General features: G+C 26.8%; 2 protein-coding genes across 2 annotated transcripts in view; both read left to right on the top strand.

Moving 5' to 3' along the window:
* LOC111619851 (myotubularin-related protein 10-B-like) lies at positions 1-10008 on the top strand. Its single transcript, XM_023361676.1, has 2 exons — positions 1-255; positions 9793-10008. Exons 1-2 carry the CDS (start codon positions 157-159, stop codon positions 10000-10002), a joined length of 309 nt encoding a protein of 102 aa, XP_023217444.1. The 5' UTR covers positions 1-156; the 3' UTR covers positions 10003-10008.
* A 1038-nt stretch (positions 10009-11046) lies between these two features.
* The window catches only part of LOC111619814 (myotubularin-related protein 10-A-like), a 36621-nt gene continuing 29700 nt past the window's right edge, over positions 11047-17967 (top strand). Inside the window, exon 1 of the mRNA XM_023361633.1 lies at positions 11047-11251. Coding sequence (XP_023217401.1) covers positions 11093-11251 — 159 coding nt within the window. The 5' untranslated portion in view covers positions 11047-11092. The remainder of the gene's footprint in view (positions 11252-17967) is intronic.

Raw genomic sequence — 17967 nt, 5'->3', positions numbered from 1 at the left:
ACATAAAATGGCGTACGTTGCTTGGTCCGATTGACCGACGAGTCGATTCATCCATGCTTTTCTGCTACGTTCCGCTTCTTTTAAGTCATAAAATCGAATTCCTGCACGCTAACGAGCCGACGATCTGTCCCGACATCGGATAGATAAGAAACAAACATGAATTCGTTGCGATTAAAGCAGAGAGGACAAACTTTTAAAACTTATGTTGATCTCGGTTTGCAGCAAAAAGAAGATCCGGAGTTCTCGTCCAATTTAGTAAGCGAAACTTTTCAATTTCGTAACGTTACTCGTGACAAAGTCGAGCCAATGTTGTAATACTTTGTTCTATATTTAAACTTGAAACCGAAAGTAATTTGGATTGAGAGGCAATGTTTAAATTACTTAAATGACATTGATGTAAACACAAAGTGCTCTTGAAAATCGCCACAGAAAATATTTATAATTATCCCTCAAACGTAAAGTACCCGAAATTGCAATTAACTTGTATACAATTTATTTAGTATTGAGTCTAATATTATATGAGTTAATTATAACTCATTTAAAAGAGAATTCAAATAATTACAGTGAAGTATTAATAATAGATTTAAAATGAAAAATAATGATTAGTTGCAGGAAAAATTTAATTTTCTGTACTGTCGTGTTTGTAAAATAAACTCTGAGAAGTATCTAAAATGCATTATCATTGATAAAAAGTATGAAAAAAATGTACTTAATTGTATTATTTTCCTCTTTCAAATATTTACCGTAATTATACAAAGTTTTATGTAGGGCCTCGTTGGCTTCGTACTAGAATCGTGGGCAGAACTGTCTAGGCATACTTGGCTGTTTGTTATTAATATATAATGCCCTTTTTGAATGGATGAAATGTATCAAATTAATAATAATAAGCAGTTTAAAAAATTAATGTTATTTTCATTAACAGAAAATAAATAAGATGAGAAACCACTGCTGGGCCTTAAGTTTTCTCTGGAACTGGTGAAAAATTCCAGCATTTTTCTTTCAACTGCCCTGATTGTAGACCATTCTTATACAAGAGAAATCTAAAATGAATTATAGGTCTTAGAGCAATGGTGCATAAAGCTAGGATATCTAGGCACAAAAAATCATAACTTCTATGATTTTTATACCATTTTTTACCACTCGTATAACTTCTAACTTAATCTATATGCTTTTTGTAACTACTTGTGACTTTTAGTGCCGAGATCGAGCGACTTTCTTGGGACGTAGCCTATCGGTGAACTTTGTGGACTTCTGGTGGAATGTGTGTGTCTTACTTGACGGGCTTTAAGCTTACGACTCTGTACCGATGTAGTTCGTAACTGCTGGTATGTTAGGTTATAAGTTAAAAAATAATATATGCTAATGATAATAAATTATGTGTTTCTAGTTTACATACCATCTTTTCACTGATCAAGTTTAAATGTTCTCTGTCATGAATATCAACTGAATTAGGGTTGCATAAAACCTTGAAGCAGAAAACGGGAAAACAAAATTACATGGCTGAAGCTTTGGAAACTGCTTATTGGGTCTTTGTGGGCTACGGGTTGTTCGTAAGGTTTATTTGAAAAGAAGTCCTTTATTTTAGCTAAACTCTCCTTGTCCTTTATTGAAATGAGAGAGAATGTGATTTGTTCTTTATTCAAATTTTTTGATGACTGTGATCGATTTTCAAACAGGTGTATTCCTATCCTTATATTAATCCATAACCTTCTCTATAGAAAGATCTATCAGTAAATAAAAAACTCCACCATACCTTTAAAATGCAGTCTATTTAAAAATCTATTTACAAAATCGCATCGGCATGGAAAGCGGCAACGTTTAAATTATAATAATGAGCATGCGCAATTGAGAAGATTATAGAACGTGCAGTTTGGAATTTCCGTTTTGCAAATTTAAAATCTGATAGTTCGATCCTGAAGAAGGTCTGTGAATCTGACCGAAAACGTTCGATAGGTGTAAAATAGACTGCATTTTAAAGGTATGGTGGAGTTTTTTAAATAGTAATACTATCAGTAAATGTTTTAAATTTTAAATTAAAATTTACAAATATTAATCATCAATATGAAAACTATAATTATTAGATAAAAATCCAAAAAATTATGAACAGAATGTTTGGTTATTAACTAAAAAGTTTTTCAATTTTGTTTTTGGGTGGGATGGATGGAGTTAAAGTTGGAGAGTGATAGCATTAATCATTTTTAAATGTCCTTTAATCCAGTCATAGAAATATGGCTACCCTAGACCTTCTTGACAAGTACTAAAAATTCAAATTTGGTGAAACTGCTTGAATATCGCTGTTCTAGGCTCTACGAGATTTAAATGTTTCTTTGTATTATCTAAATATAAACTTGTTTGAGGAAAATGTTGTACTCATTTAAGTATATTTGCTTATTTATTTAATTTATTATTTGTTTAATTTCAAAATATTTCATTTCTGGTGTATTATAAATAAAAGTATAAAAATAAGAAAAATATTTTAAATATTCCAGGGGTTTTACTTTTATTAGAAATAATTAATAATACAGGGTAACCCCCGTATAACACGGCACTTCTATAGCACGGATTCACTCTTAACACGGTTCGAGAATTGGTACCATCCTCCATATAACACGGTACTTTTATAGAACGGATTCGCTCTGACACGGTTCGAGAAATGGGTAAAACCCTCGTACAACATGAAATGTAATAAATTTTTACATACTTAAGTAATAATAGTTCACGAAAATTATTATTTTCGTGAACTATTAGTACTTAAGTATGTAAATTTTCTCTTCTTGCCTACCATCGATACACATGGTCCTTCTCGAAACTTGTTTTAGTGTTGCCAGATGGCGACGCTTCTGCTTCTGATGTTGCCGAATGTTTTTCCCTTATTCCATACTTGCTTTATTCTTCATAAGTGCTTAGCACCATATAAGGAAATTTATAAAGACCTTTTAACTAGAAGCAAGCAATCTAAAATTACATACATTTTGCAAAAGGTAAAGCATGGATCTGAAGATAATGCAGAAAAATGCTCAGAGGATAAGGATAACTTGCCAAAAAGAAAACGCTCTCGGTTAATTAATAGTGTTTTTAGTGATGACGAAGAAAACATTGTTTAATTTATATTAATATGTATCACTTAAAAAAATTTTAATGAAGATATTTATCTTAATTATGAAAATATACTAGCATGTTTTTTAATTTTTGGAACCTAACCCTCCTTTTCGTATTAGTGGTTTGTTTCGTATAACACGGATTCACATAACACGGCAATTTTTTGGAACGTAACTACCGTGTTATATGGGGGTTACCTGTATAAGAAATAATACTTATATTAGAAATAATTATTTCCAAAATATAAACTAAACTAAGAAAAAAGTAATATTATTGAGATATTAAACCGACAAGAAAACAATCGTAAATCTAAAATTTCAGTTTTTACTTGAAACTATAAAACATCTAAGTTTTGGAAGTGGATGAAGAATAAATAGATTAATATATGCAGTAAGCTATTTATTATTAATGCAAATTATTGATTGATATGATGTTTTGTGCCATAATCAAATTGCTCACTAAAGACGTTTCTTCTGTAGTAGTATAATTTTATCTATTAGAGGAAAATTACATGTTTTTCTACATAGATTATACAAATAGAATTGCAACTTCTCAAATTGTAGCTGACAAAAGAAATTATAAATATCAAATTTGTATTGAAATATACTAAAGCTTACAAATCTATTTTAAGAATAAGTATATACAATAGTTTGTTACAATATGTGTTGCTATAGCTACTGTATATGAACCATGTTTTACTTGTAAAGATCTTAAATGTTNATTCTAAAAAGAAAGATTTTCATTTGTCAATAATCACTCCACAAATACATCACAATTTGATAAACCACTTCCTGCTGGATATTTTTGGTTTTAATGTGTTAATTTTGAAATAACCACTCTCTAGATTCATGTTAGAAATCAAATATATCCTGGCTAAATGATGATTTATCTCATTAAACTGAATCAATTTCTTAATTATTCTATACTTCATAATAAAATCAGATTAAGATAAAAACTACTTCAAATTTACTGGAGAAAATCAAGGTCTTGGAACATCACCACAATATCCTGTTTTATCATATCCTTTATCACACCACTAACATTTGTCATTTTGCCAACAACAGATGTCAACATTTTTGGAACAGATCAAATTTTCACTTAGTGAATAGCATTTTATTCAAAATTTTGGAGAAATTTAGAAAAAATTCATAAAGTCATAAGATCCATTATTTGCTGCTATAAACTCTTTAGAGCTCTTTCCACATTATACAAACACTAATAGAAAGCTCATCTATCAGGCAAATAAGATAGGACTATTTACTAATTATAAATTTACAAAATTTACGAAAAATACATAAAAATAGCCAATACATAGACGTGACTAACTTTATCCCTTTGCATGCACATGAAGAAATTAACAGTTCTACGAAATCCATCTTTCATTCGAGGCTACTTGTTCACTTCAATATGTAAAATGTTAAAGACATCCCTCTGGCAATGGCACGATTAAAAAATAATAAATACATTTGATAAAAATTGCCAGGACAAATTGCACTTCTATGTATTGTCTATTTTTTAGAATTACTCTTAAATTTTGTAAACTTAAATTTATTTGTCCTGGCAATTTTTATCAAACATATTCATTTTAAATTATCAGTTCATAATCTTAACATTCTGTGAGTAAACATTTACACTGATTTTTTTTTTGTTGTTGTTGTTTTTGAACACTATATAGTTCATACATACAACACAAGGCAATCTTCATTGTAAATTTATTCAATTTTTAGTCAACTAAAAATTGAATAAATTTACAATGAAGATTGCCTTGTGTTGTATGTATGAACTATATAGTGTTCAAAAACAACAACAACAAAAAAAAAATCAGTGTAAATGTTTACTCACAGAATGTTAAGATTATGAACTGATAATTTAAAATGAATATGTTTGATAAAAATTGCCAGGACAAATAAATTTAAGTTTACAAAATTTAAGAGTAATTCTAAAAAATAGACAATACATAGAAGTGCAATTTGTCCTGGCAATTTTTATCAAATGTATTTATTATTTTTTAATCGTGCCATTGCCAGAGGGATGTCTTTAACATTTTACATATTGAAGTGAACAAGTAGCCTGGAATGAAAGATGGATTTCGTAGAACTGTTAATTTCTTCATGTGCATGCAAAGGGATAAAGTTAGTCACGTCTATGTATTGGCTATTTTTATGTATTTTTCGTAAATTTTGTAAATTTATAATTAGTAAATAGTCCTATCTTATTTGCCTGATAGATGAGCTTTCTATTAGTGTTTGTATAATGTGGAAAGAGCTCTAAAGAGTTTATAGCAGCAAATAATGGATCTTATGACTTTATGAATTTTTTCTAAATTTCTCCAAAATTTTGAATAAAATGCTATTCACTAAGTGAAAATTTGATCTGTTCCAAAAATGTTGACATCTGTTGTTGGCAAAATGACAAATGTTAGTGGTGTGATAAAGGATATGATAAAACAGGATATTGTGGTGATGTTCCAAGACCTTGATTTTCTCCAGTAAATTTGAAGTAGTTTTTATCTTAATCTGATTTTATTATGAAGTATAGAATAATTAAGAAATTGATTCAGTTTAATGAGATAAATCATCATTTAGCCAGGATATATTTGATTTCTAACATGAATCTAGAGAGTGGTTATTTCAAAATTAACACATTAAAACCAAAAATATCCAGCAGGAAGTGGTTTATCAAATTGTGATGTATTTGTGGAGTGATTATTGACAAATGAAAATCTTTCTTTTTAGAATATTTCTACTAAAATACTATTTTGTTTTGCACAAGATTTGAAGAAAATCCATTTAAATATTGATTCTGTTTCCAAAACCTTTGAGCAAGCATTTCAAATACTATTGCAATTTTATTTAAAAGTTTTGATTCCGTTGTAATGCATAGTTTTTTTGTTTTTTGTTTTATTCTGGAATACAGAGTAGTTACACCAATTATTTTGATGGATTTGATAAAACATTTTTCAAAAATTAGTTTTACAATTTTTCTAAGAGAATTTTTGATTAAGATAAATTTACAGTTGCACTTATGCTTTTACTTGTATGATATGATTATTATGATTAATGCTGTTATCATATTTTCACTGCATTATCACTAGAATGAAAATATATGTAAATTTTTAAGTAAGAATATAACACATAATAAAAAAATGTTTATGCTGATGATTCTAAAATGTTATAAAGTCTAAGCATGTTATTTAAAAACACATATCTAAAAGCAAAAATGAATTTAAGTCTATAGATAACATCATCTTCCTTTCATCCCTTTTTAAGTTGAATCTCCAAAGATTATTCTTTTCCATCATTTTCTATCTATGGCTGCAGTGCCAAGTTCTATTAAGACAATCCAGTATTTGTTTTAATTTCATCTTTGATTCAATATTTGGCTGTTTGGAAAAATGAGAAGAATAGTTTCTTACTTATTTGAAATAATCATTCCAAAAGCATTTTAAAACAAAATTTTGGATGATAAAACATTTTTTTTATAAATATGTATCATTAAACATCAAGATAATGCATATTTTATATAAATATTTGTTGAATAATGTTTCTTATGCAAACTTAGAAAAACATAGTAGTTTTAAGAATGCACCAGAACATAGTCATTTTTGTTTTTGTTTTGGATGATCTAGTAAACCAATATTAAGAGAGAGCCCTACATTCACTCCTCTATCACTGTTCATGAAGAATGAACTCAGGTATTGCATATATACTTCTAAGTACATTTGTAACATTCAAATATTTTTCCTGTATTAATACTTAATTTTTCTTAATTTATTTACTTACAAAGGGGAGGTTGGGCTTCCTGTGCCTCTCCCTGATTATGCTACTGAATGAGATAATGAAATCAAACATTTCTATAAAATTTAATGATTTCAATGCAACCACCTTTACTGGTATCTATCCAGAAGAGTTAACAGGATGGTCAAGGGTAGGATTTCTGGATTTGAACTCGATATGGTGGATCACATGATTTTTCAATTAGGTCATGTATTTTTAAATTTTTTTTTAGCTCTCTGCCATTTGAGCCTCTTTTCATGCCTGCATGGAATCAGTGAGTGTAGCATGGATGCAGTCAAGTGGTGAGAGAAGGTAATAGATACTAAAAAGCAATAAAAGAATCTAACATGGTCACTCAATAGCATTTGTGTTACAGTCTTTGTTTCATTTATTAAGAACTATATTTAGAATAGCTAATTTATCTGTACTTAAATGACTTATGATGGCAATTTTAAAGATTACTTATTAAATATTCATTCTAAAATGATATGATTGTGATTTCTTAAAATATGAGCAAGGAAAAATAGCATCAATATATGTTTGATTCAGATTTATAAAAGTTTAAATTAATGTCAATTCAATTCTGTAATCTTGTATTTTAACTGAAAATAATTGATAATTTGTTTAGATTAATTAAAGTGTTCTTGAACATTGGCATTTATATAAATTTTAAGTTTTGACAGAACATGCATGGATGGGGTATGTGTCTATATATATAATATATATTTATAGTCTGTTATTTCTAAATTTGCTGAGAAACTTTTTGCAGTTTTATCTGTTGATGCTTCCTGTATTGATTTTAAAATAAAATATATAAAAAACTGTTATTAATTAACTGTAAATCAAGTAATTACCCAACACAGTAATGTAAAAGTACTGATTGTTGTTGTTTATATCATATAATTTAACTTATAAAACAGTTACAACTCTCAGTAGAATAATAATGAACTTGTCTAGGTGATAAGCAGCTTAATTAGCACAGTGTCTGCTTGCTGATTTTACTATTGATAGCAACTACTTACTAATGAAAACATTTCATGCTTAATATTAGCAAAAAAAAATGTGTTTCTTGTATAATCCTATTTCATTAACAGATATGATCAGGAAATAATAGGAAATATATTCTATTATATTTACTTTTTAAAATTGAATAAAATCCATTTTCTATTTAGTTATAACTTTCTATTTCTAATGTAAGCTTTAAAAAATTGACATTATATTACATGAAAATAAAAATTTATAAAATAATTTTGGAAAATTTTTATCTGAACTGCAAAATCAATAATTTAACTAAACAGTCCAGTTATTCAAAAATCCTTATACTTTATATAAGATAGATATCTACTATAGTAAAAATATGTCAATTAGCCATTCCATTCATTAATATTTGTTTAATTTATAAACGAAAATAATGCATCTTGTTAACTTACTGATAGCAATTAGATAGTGATTGTAGTAGAATACTTATTCTTAATGTGGAATTACAGAATGACTGGCCATTTTGTAATTTTGTAGGTACATTACAGAACAAGCACTGTTATTAAGAACGAGTAACAAGCATTCTACTGTTGTGAACAAAGAACAAGTGCTTTACGATCAGTGATAAATACGAATTTAATGTAACAAGCCAAGCTTGACTTATTTTTTAAGTTCTGTGGGAGATAAACAAAAAAAATATTTTTATTTGTATTTTGTTACATCATAAATTTATATATCAATAAATATAAATTCTTTCGAAAATCCTTTTTTGTATCCCCCAGCAGAACTTGATGAAAAGGTCTTTCAAGCTTGGCCTGTTCCATTTTTATTTTTCTAATGGAATGATTGGAAATGAAAAATTCATGAAATAAAATTTATCATTTTTAGAATGAATAAAACAAATTTTTATGCAAGAATGGTGTGTGAGGAAAGTGATACCGAAAAAAGCAATTTAATCCAGAAAATTGATATTGTCTTTTTGTTATTAAAGGATAATTTGAATTGAAACAGGTCAGCATCATCTCTTCCAATATATCTGCAGGAAAACTTTTAAAAGTAATCAGAGAAAAAAAGACAGAAAAATATCATGAACTTTATTTGAAACAATATAGTAATCAATAATTTATCAAAATGGTTATATGGACTGATTGCTGTGATTTTAATTTCATATAAATAATATACTATGATTTTACTAAATTACATTTTTATTCTTGTATCTCATGATCCAATAAAATTGCCAACTAAACTGTTTATATATACTTTTAAAGTATTTAAAGAAAGAAACTGATTTGTAAAGTTTGCAATTTAATCTCTGACAATTAGTGATAACAATGATTTATATATTGATAAGAATTCAGTTTTATTAAATAAGCATATATTTTCAGTGTTTACAAGTTTTATTAAATTAATTAAGAGTATGTAGAAATATAATAATAATAATGTTTTAATAGAGTTTATAAAACAAATATCTATAAGACAAGTGTAAAATTTTATGAAAATATTTTATTGGTTCTAATAAGATTAAAAGTATAATATAAATATACACTATTACTCTTGAAAATATTAGTGTAGAATCTTTTTCTGTTATTAATGTACATACTATAATCTTAATTAGATAATGTCTTGCATTATTAAATTAGATAATATAAGTTATCAAATTGAATTATATCATCTCATAATTTATGAATAAACAAAAGTAGGTGGATTAATAATTTTAAAAATGTTAAAATATGTAATAATTTCCTCCCCTTATTGTGTTAAAAGTTGTTTTTTTTTTTTTTACAAAATTGTTGGAATGTGTTATTTTTATACAAATTATAAAATTAAACCTATATTTTAATTCAGTGTGTAATGCTATTTAAAATTGTAATTAAAAATTGCTTGATAAATGGAAAATTTTTTTACTTGCATATTAAATTCATTTTACTATTTGTTTCAGTCGTCAGATGAAATTTCATGCAAAAGAGCCATGCCAAATTTATTGAATGGAGAGATGGTCATAGCGCAAGCAGAAAATGTCCTCAAATTTAATATAATGAGTGAGTTAAAAACGGGTATTTCTGGAGAATTAATCTGTACTACATTTAAGTTAAGTTTTGTTACTCCAGAAGATATTCCTTTGAATCAGGTAAAATTAATTTATTTTTAAAAATGAAGCTAGTTTATATTGTTGTTGTTGTTTTTTATTATTTTAAATGTATAATTTGAAACTAACTTATTATAAATTACTGAAGTTTTAATTATTTCATATGTTTTATATTTATTTATTTATTTAATTAATGTATTTTTGATATTTACTTTTAATATTGAAATAAAATTTCTTAGTAAATAACATTGTTTCTTATAAAAGTATGAATTAACATTAGTTCTACACAATATAATTTTGTAGATTTAATAATTTCAAATGTCAGAGAGTCTAATTTATCTGTTTCGATGTACTTGTACACATCCTGTTACTTTTATGAGTTGATAACAATAGGATGTTAAATTAGTTAAATGGACCAGTGATAATGGAATTTTTCATTAATTTTTTTCCTGCTAAACTGTTATTTATTTATTTTTTGTAATNTTGCAATTTAATCTCTGACAATTAGTGATAACAATGATTTATATATTGATAAGAATTCAGTTTTATTAAATAAGCATATATTTTCAGTGTTTACAAGTTTTATTAAATTAATTAAGAGTATGTAGAAATATAATAATAATAATGTTTTAATAGAGTTTATAAAACAAATATCTATAAGACAAGTGTAAAATTTTATGAAAATATTTTATTGGTTCTAATAAGATTAAAAGTATAATATAAATATACACTATTACTCTTGAAAATATTAGTGTAGAATCTTTTTCTGTTATTAATGTACATACTATAATCTTAATTAGATAATGTCTTGCATTATTAAATTAGATAATATAAGTTATCAAATTGAATTATATCATCTCATAATTTATGAATAAACAAAAGTAGGTGGATTAATAATTTTAAAAATGTTAAAATATGTAATAATTTCCTCCCCTTATTGTGTTAAAAGTTGTTTTTTTTTTTTTACAAAATTGTTGGAATGTGTTATTTTTATACAAATTATAAAATTAAACCTATATTTTAATTCAGTGTGTAATGCTATTTAAAATTGTAATTAAAAATTGCTTGATAAATGGAAAATTTTTTTACTTGCATATTAAATTCATTTTACTATTTGTTTCAGTCGTCAGATGAAATTTCATGCAAAAGAGCCATGCCAAATTTATTGAATGGAGAGATGGTCATAGCGCAAGCAGAAAATGTCCTCAAATTTAATATAATGAGTGAGTTAAAAACGGGTATTTCTGGAGAATTAATCTGTACTACATTTAAGTTAAGTTTTGTTACTCCAGAAGATATTCCTTTGAATCAGGTAAAATTAATTTATTTTTAAAAATGAAGCTAGTTTATATTGTTGTTGTTGTTTTTTATTATTTTAAATGTATAATTTGAAACTAACTTATTATAAATTACTGAAGTTTTAATTATTTCATATGTTTTATATTTATTTATTTATTTAATTAATGTATTTTTGATATTTACTTTTAATATTGAAATAAAATTTCTTAGTAAATAACATTGTTTCTTATAAAAGTATGAATTAACATTAGTTCTACACAATATAATTTTGTAGATTTAATAATTTCAAATGTCAGAGAGTCTAATTTATCTGTTTCGATGTACTTGTACACATCCTGTTACTTTTATGAGTTGATAACAATAGGATGTTAAATTAGTTAAATGGACCAGTGATAATGGAATTTTTCATTAATTTTTTTCCTGCTAAACTGTTATTTATTTATTTTTTGTAATTAGTACAATTAATTAAAATACATAAAAAATTTTAAAATTTAAATTATTAATAGAATAGTTATTCTTGTCAATATAATTATTTATTTTCTTCTCTTACAAAAGTAAAAATAAATTTATAACTATTTTTAATAAACAAATTTCATTAATTTTATTTTAGTTCTTGTAATTATGTTACTGTTTAATTAAGATAAATATCTACAGATACAAATTAATTTTAAATTGTAATAAAGTATTCTATTTAATGTTCTGTTTAATATCTATGAATACTTTTAATTAAATAATATAATTTACTAAGCTTGTTATATGAAATGATTTTGTTAAAGAAGTTACATAATTCTCTATTATACGTAAAAAAATATGTCTATATTTTCTTTCTTTTGCATTTGCAATTTTTAACTATAGCAATCATCAAATGAGTGAAAAGTCCTGAATAAAAATTATTAATAGCAAAAAAGATTTTAATTAATATAAATACAGTAAGACCCCTCTTAACACTGCTTTGCTTAATGCTGATTCGATATATCGCCATCTGCTCGAAGCCTAAAAAACACTCAGAATTTATGCTGATTCAAAATAATGCAGCATTTCATTGATTCATATATAATACTATTATTCCCAAACACGAACCAATCGGCAAAAGGTGGCAATTCGTTGTAGCATTGTACTTTCCTTAAATCTATGTTTGTTTGATGCAAGTTTGGAAAAAATATAACATCATGGATGCCATAGGAAATATTGACTCCGCTTGGCAAGAATTAACTGATAAATGCATGAACGGAGTGTGGAAGAAGTTATTGCCAAAGGTATTCAAGAATTCTCAACGAGAAGAGCCTATTGCTGTATCATTAGGTTGATCAAATTCAACCTAATCGATACAACAGGATATTGAGAGTTACTGCAGGTTTCCAGTGAGAGTCTTACCAATGACAACCTTCAAGAACTGGCAGAACAAGGAATTCATGTAGAACTGAAAAATAGAGATTCTGAAAACAAAGAACCCAAAGTTGGGTTCTTTGTTTTCAGAATTTGCTACAGATTTCCTTAGTAAAAGTTTGGTAATGACAACCAAAATTGTTGATCAAATTGTAGTGAATGACCCAGATTTTGAAAGGAGTCCAAAAGCAAAATGAGGTGTTCTGGATGTGATCTCTTGCTACAGACATTTGCTTCAGGAAAGAAAAAAGGCAACAGATGAAACTACACCACTTTATTGCAAAGAACAAGAATTTTAGAGAAGTCAGGACCTTCTTCACAAAAATGAACTTTACATTTCTGTGTGCCTATGTTTGTGTGTTATTTAATATATATTATTATGCAAATTAATATAAAAAATAACTTAAAATTAAAGTAAAATCTGTTTATTATTTGGTTGCGTGTTCCCCTTTTCTTATTTACTCTGTGTTAAAATGATCTCNTTAAACTGCACGTGTGCAAGAGGGTGCTTTTGTTGTTTGGTATGACTTTCATTGACCTCTAGCAACAATCCTTATGTCATAGTCTGTTTTTGTTTGAAAATATATGCTTGTTTTGCATGTAAAGAATTTTTATGCTGGCAATTTTTCAAAATGTTGAGTGTAATTAAGCAAAGAACATACATTAAATTTTGTTTATGCATTGGAATTACTACTACAAAAATGTTGGAAATGTTGCAAAAAGCCTTTGGTGACAATAGTCTATCAAAAATAAGAGTTTTTAAGTGGTACAATATGTTCGAGGAAGGCGGATAATGCATCGAAGAAGAACATGCTCTGGTAGACCATCCACTTCAAATGATAAACAACACATTGCTCGAGTCAGAGATTTGGTGCTCAATTATCGTCATTTAACAATTAGAGATATTATTGAATATGCTCCAGTATTGTTTGGATTTTGTCAAGCAATTGTAAAAGATCATCTGGGTTTGTGGCACATCACTTCTTGAATCATCTTGAAAATGTTTAATTTTTTCCAAAAATGTGTTCAAATGGCCAAGGATGTGCTTTCTCAAGGCAAATCTTTTTTAAAATACATCATCATGTGATGAAACATGAATCTACACTTTTGACATCAAAACAGCTCAACAATCAAGTGAATGGTGATTGAAAGGTGAAGTGAGACCAAAAAGACCACATCAAAGTCAGTCAAAAATAAAGGTCATGTTGACTGTTTGCTTAGATTGTCATGGTATCGTGCATCACAAATTTCTTATGACTGGCCAAACTGTGAACAAAGAATATAATTTGAGCATTTTGTGTCATTTGTATGAAGCAATTCATAGAAAAAGACCCAATTTGTGGTGAGAAAACTCCTTTATTTTGCACCTGCCTACAGACCTTTTGTTGTTTTGTTGAATTTTTGGCCAAAAATTCACAATACGGTTCTCCAAGCTCTGCATTCACCTGATATGACACCTTTTAATTTTTCTGTTTCCTCGACTAGAATTTCTGCTTGGTGGTCACTATTTTGAGTCGATTGATGCCATAAAACAAAATTTGCTGCGACACCTGAAGGGGTTTTATGAAAACTATTTTAACGCATATTTTGAAGATTGGAAAAAACATTGGCATAAATGCTTTGCAGTGGGGGAGGATTATTTTGAAGGGACAAAATAAATTTTAATGAGTAAATTAACATCTTGCATTTTATTGAACCATTTCCAATACATTTTGATCACAAGTGTGTTTAAAAATATAAACATTTAAATACATTTTAAAAGATGCCAAACTTTTCATCATTTATTCTGAATTATAATTAATTTACATATCTAAAATAATATCATATCTATGTTAATTTTTTTTTCAAGTCTCAAAATGATTACAATAATCTGAACCTACTGTAATTAGTGCACAGGATTGATGCAGCATTATAAATTACATCATGGCAAATTAAACTTATTTCTAAATGAGTATAACATATAGATTAATTATCAAAAAGTTGAAAAAATTTTTTAAAAATACTGTAGTACCAATTTTTGAGTGTGCTCAAAACAAAGAACATAGAGAAAACTGTAGCAGAAAATTTAGAGTTTGAGATGCTCCCAAACCTGTGATTCTGTTGGATTTTTTTCTTGTATCAGAATGGCCTACAACTCTAGCAAGATATTAATGATAGCAGTAGAGAGAAAATTTTACCATAACAGATAGTAAAATTGTATGAATTTTAAATGGTGTGTACTATATAGAGTGCTTTATGACAGTATGAAAATAAATAATGACTATTTTAATGTCAGAAAATTCAGCTTTAAATAGATTTTGATTACTTTAAATGTTTTTGAATATAGATAATAATTATCAGTGTAAATTACTTTCTTGAAACCGTGTCGGTGATTAATTTTGTCATTTTTGAACACTATATAGTTCATACATACAACACAAGGCAATCTTCATTGTAAATTTATTCAATTTTTAGTCAACTAAAAATTGAATAAATTTACAATGAAGATTGCCTTGTGTTGTATGTATGAACTATATAGTGTTCAAAAACAACAACAACAAAAAAAAAATCAGTGTAAATGTTTACTCACAGAATGTTAAGATTATGAACTGATAATTTAAAATGAATATGTTTGATAAAAATTGCCAGGACAAATAAATTTAAGTTTACAAAATTTAAGAGTAATTCTAAAAAATAGACAATACATAGAAGTGCAATTTGTCCTGGCAATTTTTATCAAATGTATTTATTATTTTTTAATCGTGCCATTGCCAGAGGGATGTCTTTAACATTTTACATATTGAAGTGAACAAGTAGCCTCGAATGAAAGATGGATTTCGTAGAACTGTTAATTTCTTCATGTGCATGCAAAGGGATAAAGTTAGTCACGTCTATGTATTGGCTATTTTTATGTATTTTTCGTAAATTTTGTAAATTTATAATTAGTAAATAGTCCTATCTTATTTGCCTGATAGATGAGCTTTCTATTAGTGTTTGTATAATGTGGAAAGAGCTCTAAAGAGTTTATAGCAGCAAATAATGGATCTTATGACTTTATGAATTTTTTCTAAATTTCTCCAAAATTTTGAATAAAATGCTATTCACTAAGTGAAAATTTGATCTGTTCCAAAAATGTTGACATCTGTTGTTGGCAAAATGACAAATGTTAGTGGTGTGATAAAGGATATGATAAAACAGGATATTGTGGTGATGTTCCAAGACCTTGATTTTCTCCAGTAAATTTGAAGTAGTTTTTATCTTAATCTGATTTTATTATGAAGTATAGAATAATTAAGAAATTGATTCAGTTTAATGAGATAAATCATCATTTAGCCAGGATATATTTGATTTCTAACATGAATCTAGAGAGTGGTTATTTCAAAATTAACACATTAAAACCAAAAATATCCAGCAGGAAGTGGTTTATCAAATTGTGATGTATTTGTGGAGTGATTATTGACAAATGAAAATCTTTCTTTTTAGAATATTTCTACTAAAATACTATTTTGTTTTGCACAAGATTTGAAGAAAATCCATTTAAATATTGATTCTGTTTCCAAAACCTTTGAGCAAGCATTTCAAATACTATTGCAATTTTATTTAAAAGTTTTGATTCCGTTGTAATGCATAGTTTTTTTGTTTTTTGTTTTATTCTGGAATACAGAGTAGTTACACCAATTATTTTGATGGATTTGATAAAACATTTTTCAAAAATTAGTTTTACAATTTTTCTAAGAGAATTTTTGATTAAGATAAATTTACAGTTGCACTTATGCTTTTACTTGTATGATATGATTATTATGATTAATGCTGTTATCATATTTTCACTGCATTATCACTAGAATGAAAATATATGTAAATTTTTAAGTAAGAATATAACACATAATAAAAAAATGTTTATGCTGATGATTCTAAAATGTTATAAAGTCTAAGCATGTTATTTAAAAACACATATCTAAAAGCAAAAATGAATTTAAGTCTATAGATAACATCATCTTCCTTTCATCCCTTTTTAAGTTGAATCTCCAAAGATTATTCTTTTCCATCATTTTCTATCTATGGCTGCAGTGCCAAGTTCTATTAAGACAATCCAGTATTTGTTTTAATTTCATCTTTGATTCAATATTTGGCTGTTTGGAAAAATGAGAAGAATAGTTTCTTACTTATTTGAAATAATCATTCCAAAAGCATTTTAAAACAAAATTTTGGATGATAAAACATTTTTTTTATAAATATGTATCATTAAACATCAAGATAATGCATATTTTATATAAATATTTGTTGAATAATGTTTCTTATGCAAACTTAGAAAAACATAGTAGTTTTAAGAATGCACCAGAACATAGTCATTTTTGTTTTTGTTTTGGATGATCTAGTAAACCAATATTAAGAGAGAGCCCTACATTCACTCCTCTATCACTGTTCATGAAGAATGAACTCAGGTATTGCATATATACTTCTAAGTACATTTGTAACATTCAAATATTTTTCCTGTATTAATACTTAATTTTTCTTAATTTATTTACTTACAAAGGGGAGGTTGGGCTTCCTGTGCCTCTCCCTGATTATGCTACTGAATGAGATAATGAAATCAAACATTTCTATAAAATTTAATGATTTCAATGCAACCACCTTTACTGGTATCTATCCAGAAGAGTTAACAGGATGGTCAAGGGTAGGATTTCTGGATTTGAACTCGATATGGTGGATCACATGATTTTTCAATTAGGTCATGTATTTTTAAATTTTTTTTTAGCTCTCTGCCATTTGAGCCTCTTTTCATGCCTGCATGGAATCAGTGAGTGTAGCATGGATGCAGTCAAGTGGTGAGAGAAGGTAATAGATACTAAAAAGCAATAAAAGAATCTAACATGGTCACTCAATAGCATTTGTGTTACAGTCTTTGTTTCATTTATTAAGAACTATATTTAGAATAGCTAATTTATCTGTACTTAAATGACTTATGATGGCAATTTTAAAGATTACTTATTAAATATTCATTCTAAAATGATATGATTGTGATTTCTTAAAATATGAGCAAGGAAAAATAGCATCAATATATGTTTGATTCAGATTTATAAAAGTTTAAATTAATGTCAATTCAATTCTGTAATCTTGTATTTTAACTGAAAATAATTGATAATTTGTTTAGATTAATTAAAGTGTTCTTGAACATTGGCATTTATATAAATTTTAAGTTTTGACAGAACATGCATGGATGGGGTATGTGTCTATATATATAATATATATTTATAGTCTGTTATTTCTAAATTTGCTGAGAAACTTTTTGCAGTTTTATCTGTTGATGCTTCCTGTATTGATTTTAAAATAAAATATATAAAAAACTGTTATTAATTAACTGTA

Source organism: Centruroides sculpturatus, unplaced genomic scaffold, assembly GCF_000671375.1.
Source record: "Centruroides sculpturatus isolate CEXI.00-Female unplaced genomic scaffold, Cexi_2.0 scaffold138, whole genome shotgun sequence".
In the NCBI taxonomy this organism is placed as follows: domain Eukaryota; kingdom Metazoa; phylum Arthropoda; class Arachnida; order Scorpiones; family Buthidae; genus Centruroides; species Centruroides sculpturatus.
The sequence above is the reverse complement of the archived record's forward strand: the minus strand, read 5'-3'. Positions and strand labels throughout refer to the sequence as shown.

Bases quoted from the DNA above. Each gene is read 5' to 3' on its own strand.
- LOC111619851 (XM_023361676.1), top strand. From the start codon at position 157: ATGAATTCGTTGCGATTAAAGCAGAGAGGACAAACTTTTAAAACTTAT. The intron at 256-9,792 runs GTAAGCGAAACT...TATTTGTTTCAG, and splicing joins CGGAGTTCTCGTCCAATTTA to TCGTCAGATGAAATTTCATG.